We start from the raw sequence: 12,379 nt of genomic DNA, 5'->3' as shown, positions 1-12,379 counted from the left end.
GTACTGAATCTATAGTTAGGTGACCTGAATTCAAATCCCAATCCTGCCACCTTTGTGACCTTGAGTAAATTACTTAAACGTGCTAGAATTTAGTTTTTTCATCTTTTAAATAAAATAGTTAGACTAGCTGGCTTTTGAGGTCCCTTCTAAATCTAAATCCTGTCATGCAGCTTATTTGCATTTTATCTCTGTCAAATTGCCATATCCTCAGAGGAGATTTCAGAAAGTGCTGATTTCTCCAAAGTGCTCTTTGTAAGCAATTAATCTCACCTATTTTGCAAGAAAAAATGAATTCCATAATCTTGATTGGTTGGAATGTCCTTTCAACTCAGAGCTTCTCAGACCCCCAGGCAGTTCAGCTCTCTAACCAGACCTTATCAGGTCAAACCTGGCTTTTAGGGTTGACATTGACTTGTAGACAATCCAACTTAGATGAATCCCAATTTTTAAAAAATCCTCCCATATTTTAATGTAGAATAACTGGTTTCTGGATGTATTGTTCTGATTAATATATTTATTTTCATTAAAAATAAGAAATGCTTTAAAAAAAAAAGACTAGGAATGAACATTTTCCCACCCACACCATAGTCTTAGAGAGTTGCCTAAAATGATTAATGTCAATCTATCAGTCAACAAGCATTTATTTAGGGCTTCCCATGCACCAAGCACTATGCTGACAGCCAGTACATGTGAAAGGTGAATTTGAACTCTGGTATTTCTCCCTGGCTTCAGGGCTATTTCTTTCTCTACTATGTTATGGGGTTTTTTTTCTGGTTCTTTGGGAACATTGGTTTACCTTTGTATTGCTTGGCAAGTTTAGCATCAAAATCATAGAAACAACAGGGACTTTGCAGGATGTAACTCCCTATATAAAATGAGAGTGATAGTATTTAAATGTATAAGTGTTATTTTTTGGCAAGGGAAAGGACTCAGCCCATTCCAGATGAGGAAACTTTTCCCTATGCAGATTGGCACCTTCTCTTAGAGAATTGCCTAGTATAACAAGAAGTTAAGTGACTTGTCCAGAGTCACACAGGCAATACCTATCAGAAACCCAACTTGAAGCCAGATATACTGGTGTTAAGGAAAGTCTCTTTTATCTTCTCTGTTGCCTCCACTGAAATGTATTGGAATGAGTATCTGAGACGATACAGAATTAAGTATTGTTTGGTATTTTGCTTTAAAAAAAGAAGAAGAAAAAGAAGAACAAATGACTTATGAATAAGGGCATTTGGTGTGTGTGGTGAGTTGCCAAAAGTAAAGTTCAGAGATAATACCAATAAATCATATGCCTTGATCAAAAGATAAAGATAACTTTATTTTTAATAGCCAATCTGTCAAGCAATTTGCCTGCCAGTTTTCCAAAAGATTAATCCAAGTTTTAATTAGTGTAGAAATTGATGACATTTAATTACATGCTAATGAACAACATAGTAGGACCATAGAACCCCAGATTTTTATTTGGAAAAGCTCATCTAGTCCAATCCCCTTAATTTATAGATGAGAAGCCATGGCCAAAATAATTTTATATGACAAAATGTATATGCTTTCTCCTGAGATTGAATATAAATATAAAAGATTTTTTTTTAACTGTGGAATATAACTAGAATTTTTGGTGACTTTGGGACCAAATATATTGATTTGTACTTTGAAAACAATGGCAAAAAAAAAATTCCACCTCCACTGAGTGGATATGTTATTTTAAATAAAAATTAAATGTCTCATACTAAAAGATGGATGTCTATATATACTCTGCATTTTACTTTTACAGGGTTTTGTAACAGGTGGAAAAGATGGAATCGTGGAACTCTGGGATGATATGTTTGAGAGATGCTTGAAGACTTATGCTATTAAAAGATCTGCATTATCAACTAGCTCTAAAGGTGCCATTTCTGAATACATAGTAATAATGGTTCTATTCCTATGAATGGGTCACTCTCAAAGGACCTCATCCATTCTCATCACTCTCTACACACGCATGCCTTTTGGTAGAAACCACAAAGAAGTAATGGCTAAACACTTAGAAAATGATTACAAATTGTTTTCCTACTCAATAATATTTCTATTCCTTCCATCTTTAATACTGTCACATACAATTTCTCCGCCCTCCCCTCCACATAGGTTTGCTCTTGGAAGACAATCCTTCAATTCGTGCCATCACTTTGGGACATGGACATATCCTAGTAGGGACCAAAAATGGAGAGATACTTGAAATTGATAAGAGTGGCCCTATGACTCTGCTTGTTCAGGTACAGTTTCTCTTACCTCACAGTTATTTAACACAAGAATAATCTGTCCTACAAGGCTATCCTGAGCAATAGCAAGGTCTAAAATAAATCACATTGTGTGGTGCTCCTTAAGGCATCAAAGGCTGGCTTGATAAATCCTATAATATTAGGGGGCAGCTAATCAAGTGGTGAAGAACAAGTCTATGATTTTAGGTTTGGTGACAATAGAGTTTTTATGAACTGATTGCATGAGGGTAAATAAGCTTTGTGTCTTTTGTAGTATCAGATGTTGGTTCCTTTTTTTCCTGCTGGAAATCTCCCTGAAACTATAATTTCAGACATTTTTTCTACCAATTTAATGTGTTTGTGCTAAGATACTCTTTTATAAAATTTGTCCATTGCACACAAAATGACTTTTCAACTTTATGAACATTTCCTGAATCTGCTAGGTTGCAAAGTAGGTAGAGTACTCGACCTGGAGTCAGGAAGAACCTGAATTCAAATCCAGTCTCAGATGCCTACTGACTGTGTTACTCTGGGCCAGTCATTTAATCTGTCTGCCTCAGTTTCTTATTATATAAAATAGGGATAATAATACCTCCTAGGGTTGCTGTGAGAATTGAATGAAATTTACTTGTGTATCACTTTTACAAACATTAAAAAGCCATGCAAAAGCTAGCTATTTTCTTGAGTGATTCTAATAGCCCCTTTTAAATCAATAGTTCTCTGTTTTTGAGCTATAACTAGGAAACGAGATTACTGTATATTTCTTTTCTGATAAAAGTTAATATAATATACTTATATTGTATGAAGTTACCTGATTATCATAGAATTTCACTTTTTTTTTAGGCTTTTGTAGTTTTTTTTTTATTTTTATTTAGTCATTTCCAAACATTATTCATTGGAAACAAAGATCATTTTCTTTTCTTCCCTTCCCCCCCTCCCACCACCTCTCCCTTAGCCCACACACAATTCCACTGGGTATCACATGTGTTCTTGATTCAAACCCATTTCCATGTTATTGGTATTTGCATTAGTGTTCATTTAGAGTCTCTCCTCAGTCATATCCCCTCCACCCCTGTAGTCAAGCAGTTGCTTTTCATCAGTATTTTTACTCCCACGGTTTATCTTCTGCTTGTGGATAGTGTTTTTTAGATCCCTGCAGATTGTTCAGGGACATTGCATTGCCACTAATGGAGAAGTCCATTACCTTTGATTGTACCACAATGTATCAGTCTCTGTGTATAATGTTTTCCTAGTTCTGTTCCTTTTGCTCTGCATCACTTCCTGGAGGTTGTTCCAGTCTCCATGGAATTCCTCCACTTTATTATTCCTTTTTGCACAATAGTATTCCATCACCAACATATACCACAGTTTGTCAGCCATTCCCCAATTGAAGGGCATCCCCTCATTTTCCAATTTTTGGCCACCACAAAGAGCGTAGCTATGAATATTCTTGTACAAGTCTTTTTCATTATTATCTCTTTGGGGTACAGACCCAGCAGTGCTATGACTGGATCAAAGGGCAGACAGTCTTTTATCGCCCTTTGGGCATAGTTCCAGATTGCCCTCCAGAATGGTTGGATTAATTCACAACTCCACCAGCAATGAATTAGTGTCCCTACTTTGCCACATCCCCTCCAGCATTCATTACTTTCCATAGCTGTCATGTTAGCCACTCTGCTAGGTGTGAGGTGATACCTCAGAGTTGTTTTGATTTGCATCTCTCTGATTATAAGAGATTTAGAACACTTCTTCATGTGCTTATTAATAGTTTTGATTTCTTTGGCTGAGAACTGCCTGTTCATGTCCCTTGCCCATTTATCAATTGGAGAATGGCTTGATTTTTTGTACACTTGATTTAGCTCTTTATAAATTTGAATAATTAAACCTTTGTCAGAAGTTTTTATGAAGATTGTTTCCCAATTTGTTGCTTCCCTTCTGATTTTAGTTACATTGGTTTTGTTTGTACAAAAACTTTTTAATTTGATGTAGTCAAAATTATTTATTTTACATTTTGTGATTCTTTGTAAGTCTTGCTTGGTTTTAAAATCTTTCCCTTCCCAAAGGTCTGACATGTATACTATTCTGTGTTCACCTAATTTACTTATGGTTTCCTTCTTTATGTTCAAGTCATTCACCCATTCTGAATTTATCTTGGTGTGGGGTGTGAGGTGTTGATCCAAACCTAATCTCTCCCATACTGTCTTCTAATTTTCCCAGCAGTTTTTATCAAATAATGGATTTTTGTCCCAAAAGCTGGGGTCTTTGGGTTTGTCATAAACTGTCTTGCTGAGATCATTTACGCCAAGTCTATTCCACTGATCCTCCTTTCTGTCTCTCAGCCAGTACCAAATTGTTTTGATAACCACTGCTTTATAGTATAGTTTGTGATCTGGGACTGCAAGTCCTCCTTCCTTTGCATTTTTTTTCAAGATTTCCCTGGATATCCTTGATCTTTTGTTCTTCCAAATGAACTTAGTTATGGTTTTTTCTAATTCAGTAAAGAAGTTTTTTGGTAGTTCAATGGGTATGGCACTAAATAAGTAAATTAATTTGGGGAGGATGGTCATTTTTATTATGTTAGCTCGTCCCACCCATGAGCAATCAATGTTTTTCCAATTGTTTAGATCTAGTTTTAGCTGTGTGGAAAGTGTTTTGTAGTTGAGTTCATATAGTTCCTGTGTTTGTCTCGGCAGATAGATTCCTAAGTATTTTATATTGTCTAGGGTGATTTTGAATGGTATTTCACTTTCTAATTCTTGCTGCTGAAATGGGTTAGAGATAGAATTTCACATTTTAAAGGGAACTCAGTGGCAATCTAATCCAACCTGACCCTACTAAGAAACTCCAATATAATGTCCCCAATGAGCAGTCATCTAGCCTTAAGGACCTCAAGTGAGAGGGAACATATTACAGGAGCTCTCTAGGCAAGCCCTTCTCTTATGGTCCGCTCTAATTATTAGGAAGTTTTTTTTCCTACCATTGAGTCTAAATCTACCTTTCAGCAACTTCTACCCATAACTCCCATTCCTGCCCATGGGATCTTTGCTGAAGAAGTGTAATCCTGCTTCAACTTACGCACCTCTCAGATACTTCAGATACTTTAAATCTTCTCTTCTGACCCTGCCACTTCACAAGTGACCTAGAGCAAGTCACCTCACCGTTCTGGGCCTAAATTAAATCTATAAAATGAGAGGTTTGGATTAGATGTTCTCTAAGGTCTCTTCTAGTTCAAAATATGTGAAGAATTTTCCTTTAAATAGAAAAATGGAATTTAGGGCTTTTAATTTTTTTCAAGGGCATTTAAATATATAGCCTAAATACTGATATGAAATATATCTATAGAATATTCAGCATCATTGAAAAAAAGGTGCATTATATGTAAAAAAATTTAAAATTTAAAATAAAATTAAAAATAAAAACAAAATGTGTGACGCTATGATACTATTCTCTAGGCTAAGCATCTCCATTTCCTTCAACTGATCATCACATGACATAATCTAGAGTCTCTTCTTCATACTAATTAACCCATCTTTGTACTGATAACCCATCTTTATATTCTCTAGAGATTTAAGTGTCTTTCCTACAGTGTAGTTCTCAGAATTGTACATGATATTCCTGATGTAGTCTGATGAGGGCAGAATCCAATAAGACTATCAACTTCCCTAAATCTGGGTTTACCAAAACTCTGGTAAAATAACCTAAAATCCATTAATTCTGGCTTCCATATTACACTGTTCACTCACATTGAGCTTATTATACTTTACTAAAAACCAGAGATCTTTTTCAGGTGAATTGCTAACTAAACACATATCTCCTATCATATATGTATATATATATACATATTTATGTGTGTATACATACATATATGTATAACTTTTGTAATGAAATCTAAAACTTTGTATTTATTCCTATTCATTTTTTACTACATTTCTATATTCTATATCAACTAAATTCTATAGCTGGGTCCTAATTAGTATAAATGATATATTTCATGAAATGGTTACTTTATTTGAATTTTCACTGCTATACATTTCCAATGGACTACAACCAGTTATTATATCTTATATAATTATATATGGAATTGAATATATGTATAATTATATAATTATAACTTTGAACAGTATGAACCTGGAGCTTGGTAAAATATGTTGGGTCCTGTGTTATCCAATATGTTTATTCTCCCAGTCTCATCTGCAGATTTGATGAAGACTCTATTAATGCTTTTACTCATATTCTGATAAACATGTTGAACACAGGGCCATATTACAGTCAAATTCCACAATGGTGGACAAATAAGGGGACCATAGCATTATTCATCTCTATGATCAAACTACTTTTCTAAGAGATACATCTAGACCCAAAGCCAAATAAGAGATACAAAGAAAACCAAGCAAACATGAAGATGAAAAGTCAAAAAATTAATCAATCACCTCTGGGTGTCTAATATCTAAATGTTTGGCATTATAAAAAGAAAATGTCTAAATGATTCATTGAGTTTTTCACTTTCTAGCCAAATGATTTGATATCATGAAGACATAGTTTTGTATTCAAACTCAAATGAAAACAAAATTCAAAGTAATCATGATGGCTCATGGAAGTCACAATCATTCCTGTTTATATTTGAATCATCACACAGAGAAAGCTTCTAAATATAATGAATGAGAATCCTTATGAATAAAATGAATAGAGGAAATCCTACCATTGGTTTTTCTATCTTACTGTAAATCAAGCAATTCTTTCTCAATAGAATTCTTATGCATGTAGTGAATATGGGAGAGTTTCTTATAAAACATCAAATAATTCATAGGAAAGAAATTCTATGTATGTAATCAACATGAAAAAGCTTTTAGTCAGACAATATATCTTACTCAGTATCAGGGAAATTTATAATAAAGAGCAACTTAACAAATGCCTTCAGGTACAAGTTAATTTTTTGTGATCATGAGAAAACACACACTCTATAAATGAAATTAATATGGAAAATACTTCAATTGTACCTTTCACCTAATTAACACTATCAAACTCATACTAAAAAAAACATTGCAAATATGCTTAATTTGGAAAATCCTTCAGTTGAAACCTAGTCTTTATTAACTAATAGAAATTTTACACTGAAGACGAACTAGATTAACATGATTGATATTAGGAAGCTTTTCATTGCATATCACATTTTTTTCAATATTAAATATTTTCACTGTGGAAGGGAGTGAGGAAAAACCCAGTAAATGTGAGCTCAGAAAGCATTCAGTCAGAACTCACACCTCATTTGCTTGACACAAGTAAATTTAGGTGGGGGACAAAATAATGATTCTATCAAATGGAAATCTTAAAACTAACTCAAATATTTTTTCTTAAAGAATATACCAATTGTTTAGAGCTATTATTACTGTTCTTAAAACCCTTACTTTCTGTCTTAAAATCAATATTGTGTATTGGTTTCAAGGTAAAAGAGTGATAAGGCCTAGGCAATGGAGGTTAAGTTGCCCAACATCACATAGCTAGAAAGTGTCTGAGACAACATCTGAATCTCGGACTTCCCTTTTGTTCTCTCTTTATAAGGAGGTTCTCTAGAGTCAGAAATAGAGAACTGTATTGGCCTACAGTATCATAGGATCATAGACTTAGAGTTGGAGGAAACCTTAGAGATCAGCCCTTATCATCTCTTGTCCAGACTAAGGCAGAAGTCATCTAATTGGTCTTCCACCTTCTAGTTTCTTCCCTTTCGAATCCATCCTTTTCACTGCTGCCAATTTGATGTTGCTAAAATTAAATCTGACCATGTTGCTTCCCTCTTAAAAAATCTTCAGTGGCTCTCTGTTGTCTCCTACATAAAACAAAATCTTTAGCTTGCCATTTAAAGCCCTACACAGCCTAGTTATCACCTACTTTTCCAGTCTTGTTTGATATTACACTCCTTCAGTCTTACCATTCCAGACATACTAACTTACAAACTATTTCCTGTATATATCATCCCATCTCCCACCTCCATGTCTTCTTAGCACAGGTGGCCCTATACCTGTCGAGCTCTCCCTTCTCACCCCTGCCTCTTAGAATTCCCGCTTTCCTTCAAAGGGCTACCTCCTACATGAGATCTTTCCTAACTTTCTACAGTTGTTAGGTCTCCTTCCCTCCTACAATTACTGTCTTTATTCTATTTATTTTTGTATTTTATTATCTTTGTACATATTGTTGCCCATGTCACAGAAGAATGTAAGCTCTTTGAGGGCAGGAACAGCTTTATTTTGGTCTTTGTTTCCTTAGCACCTAAACAACACCTGGCACAAAGGGGTGTTTTTCAGAATTCATGATCTTTCCCCCTAAAACCTTCCATCTTCCAAACACTTTTGTTTCTATGAAGGGCTACATGCTACATAGCTAATTGTACACAACTCTAACCTTGCAGAATTTCATCTCACCTCCGTATTTGTATATACTGTCCTCCATTCCCTAAATGATCCATCCCCCTTTTCCTTCATCTCTTGAAGTTCCTAGGTCTCCTGAAGGGCCACCTCTGACAAGAAACCTTTTCAGATTTCAGCATTGCTGGTTGCTCCCCACAATCCCCCAAACCCTCCATTTTTATTTATTGTTGTATAATGTATACATATGTTTGTGTTCATATATGTATGTATCAGTGTGTATATCTATATTTAATTTACTAATCTCTAGACATTCTGTTTTCCTCCCAGAAGAATGAAGGCTCTGTGAAAACAGAGACCTTGCATAAACCTAATCCAGAATAAATCATTTCATAAATGCTTGTTGAGGTGAATAATTAAGTGTTTGTCAGTGAGTTGAACTTGTTTGGAATCTTTGTATTTCTGCAGAATTTGGAGCCTCAAAATGGGGACTAGAATTCCCAAAACTATGAAATCAATCCACTTCTCTGACTCTTTTCAAATAGGGGCATATGGAGGGAGAAGTCTGGGGTCTGGCAGCTCATCCTCTCCTACCTATCTGTGCAACTGTGAGTGATGATAAAACCCTTCGAATCTGGGAACTGTCATCCCAACACCGTATGTTGGCTGTTAGGAAGCTCAAAAAAGGTAGCCTTCATTATCTTATATTTCTGATGAATTGTCTAAAATCCTTCCTGCATAGATGTTTTTAGTATTGTTCAGAATAATATGATCCAGTTTAGGATGAGCTGGGTCATGCATTTCTTTTTCAATGAATGTCTCGTATTTACCTCCTTTCTCATTCTGGAACCATTATCAGGTTCTAGTTCTATAAGATAAGATCTTCAGAGATTCAGAATTTGAACCCAGGCTCTTGGGTCAGTGCTTTTTTGGAACAAGACCTCAAATGTCTAGTTTCCTTGACAGAAAAGTTCTGCATCATATATATATGATTCTTTTGGATTTTCTCTTGCAGGTGGGAGATGCTGTGCCTTTTCTCCTGATGGGAAAGCCTTAGCAGTTGGGCTAAATGATGGAAGTTTCTTAGTTGTAAATGCTGATACTGTTGAAGATATGGTCTCCTTTCACCACAGGAAAGAAATGATCTCTGATATCAAATTTTCCAAAGGTATGGGTTTCCCCTTGTTCTTCTTTTTAGTCATAGATTTGTAATGAAACACCAATAGGAGGGTGGACTATATTATGTAGCTTCTATATTTCCCTTTGAAAATGCCTGTTTCTTGGGAGGAAATTGTCCTATAGAGCAATCTGGTACTAATGGCCTTTTTTTCCTCATAGACACAGGGAAATATTTGGCTGTGGCATCCCATGATAATTTTGTAGATATTTACAATGTACTCACCAGCAAAAGAGTCGGTATCTGCAAGGGTGCTTCAAGTTATATTACACACATCGACTGGGATTTGAGAGGTAAGATATTCTTTAAAATCTTTGAAATGCCTTTAAAATCATGCAATGACATGAAATGTCAAATAAATATGCACTATTTCTGGAGATGATGATAGGTATTGGGTTTCCAGGAGAGCCAAAATTTCTGGTGATCTTTTGCAAGCACAACCATCTCTGTTGGCCTCATTTGGGTTCTGGAAGATATTTCTCTACAAAAAAAGCTTCTCTTCTTTTCACTTTTCCCAAACCATTCTTAAGTCTCCTAAGTAGTCAACCAGCAACCAACCCTCAATGAGAAAAATACCTTTACCACCAAACCAGCCTTAGATGCCCACACCTCCTTGGGGCCATGTATCTATTTCATGTTGCATGCCCATTTGTAGAATGGTCTTTCCTCTCCCCTTTTCTCACTCCACATAAGGACTAGAGAATTAAAGAGCTACTTTTACTCCAAGCCAGTCGTAGATACCCATAACTCCCTCTGTCTCCCATTGTATACATATTGGTAGAATGGACTTTTCCTGTTTTTCCGTTTCTCCTTCTCTACCCATGTCTCTGTGCATCGGCTTTTCCACTTAAATCTCTTTCACACACAAGTATCTTTGTGCACACTCATCTATCCTAACCCCGTCCACCCTCTTCAAGACCTGCGGTGATAGGGGAGTGACGACACAACAGGTGGAGGTGACCACTGGCAGTTGTAGTCACGATCCTGCGTGTAGGCGGCCCACGGACCAGTGGTCGCTCGGCCCTGTGGGCAGCAGGGACGTTCGGCAGCATCCTGGGCGACTGAGCAGCCCTCTCTAGGACAGCACTGCTCACCCTAATCAAGGGAGGGGACTAGAAAAGGTGTCCCAAACATTGCCTGCCCTACAAACACCCGGTCAGCACACCATGGCTGGAGGGTCATCCCCTTTAAGCGGTCGAAATCAAAGAAAACAAAACACAAAGAAACTCCTACTAGGAGCATGGAACATCAGGGCATTACTTGATAGAGAGAATTCCCCAAGACCTGAGAGAAGAACAGCTCTAATCGGTAAAGAACTGGCGCGATATAACATCGACATTGCAGCATTAAGAGAAACATGCTTACCAGAAGAGGGATCACTCAGCAAACCCACCACTGGATACACCTTCTTCTGGAAAGGTAGAGCCTCAAATGAAGACAGAATCCACGGTGTTGGCCAAGACCAGTTTGCTCAAACAGCTGCCAGACTTGCCTGTGGGCATCAGCGAGAGGCTCATGAAGATCCGTTTGCCTCTCAGCAAAGACCGGTATGCCACAATCATCAGCGCATATGCCCCAACACTGACCAGCACAGAGGAGACCATCAAGCAGTTCTACTCTGACCTGAGTGCCATCCTGCACTCAGTGCCCACAAATGACAAGCTGATACTACTGGGAGACTTCAACTCCCGTGTTGGCCAGGACCATGAAAGATGGAAAGGAGTGCTCGGCAAACATGGCGTGGGCAAAATGAACAACGGCCCACTGCTACTCAGCAAATGCTCAGAGTTCAACTCATCATCACAAACACTGTGTTCAGAATGGCGAACAAATATAAAACAACGTGGATGCACCCAAGATCAAAACAGTGGAATCTCATTGACTACATCATTGTACGCCGGCGAGACATCCAGGATGTAAAGATCACCAGAGCCATGAGAGGAGCTGAATGCTGGACAGACCACCAATTGGTTAGAGCGACTCTTCAAATGCGCATTGCGCCTCACCATTCAAAACACGCCCAGACAGTTCACACATTTTAGAGATCCATCTTATTTGCAAACATTCCAGTCCTGCCTGGACAATAAGCTGTCTGCCAAGGGACCACTCACTGGAAGCTCAACCGAGAAATGGAACCAGTTCAGAGACGCAGTGAAGGAAACATCAAAGGCAGTCATAGGCCCAAAACAACGCAACCACCAGGACTGGTTTGACGAGAACAACACTGCTATTGAAGACCTATTGAGCAAAAAGAACAAAGCCTTTATGGAGTGGCAAAATAACCCAAACTCTGCTCCTAAAAAGGACAGATTCAAGTCTCTCCAAGCCACAGTGCAGTATGAGATCAGGAAGATGCAAGACCAATGGTGGGAAAAAAAGGCAGAAGAAATCCAGCAGTTTGCTGATACAAAAAACTACAAACAATTTTTCAGTGCCCTCAAGACTGTCTATGGGCCATTAAAACCCACCACCACTCCCTTGCTATCCTCTGACGGTGACACTCTCATAAAAGATAAAAAAGGCATCAGCAACAAGTGGAAAGAACACTTCAGTCAGCTTCTCAACCGACCCTCTTCAGTTGACCAAAGTGCCCTTGACCAGATCCCCCA

The 12,379-nt window shown here is 37.4% G+C and overlaps 1 protein-coding gene across 1 annotated transcript in view; it reads left to right on the top strand.

The window, feature by feature from the left end:
- Positions 1 to 12,379, top strand: part of EML6 (EMAP like 6) — a 336,902-nt gene that overhangs the window by 259,479 nt on the left and 65,044 nt on the right. Inside the window, exons 20-24 of the mRNA XM_001375291.5 lie at positions 1,772 to 1,883; positions 2,122 to 2,249; positions 9,139 to 9,280; positions 9,609 to 9,761; positions 9,932 to 10,063. Of these exons, the coding sequence (XP_001375328.2) occupies positions 1,772 to 1,883; positions 2,122 to 2,249; positions 9,139 to 9,280; positions 9,609 to 9,761; positions 9,932 to 10,063 (667 nt within the window). The remainder of the gene's footprint in view (positions 1 to 1,771; positions 1,884 to 2,121; positions 2,250 to 9,138; positions 9,281 to 9,608; positions 9,762 to 9,931; positions 10,064 to 12,379) is intronic.

This window comes from Monodelphis domestica, chromosome 1 (genome assembly GCF_027887165.1).
Source record: "Monodelphis domestica isolate mMonDom1 chromosome 1, mMonDom1.pri, whole genome shotgun sequence".
NCBI lineage: Eukaryota > Metazoa > Chordata > Mammalia > Didelphimorphia > Didelphidae > Monodelphis > Monodelphis domestica.
Note: the sequence above shows the minus strand (reverse complement) of the source record. Positions and strands in the feature narration are given on the sequence as shown.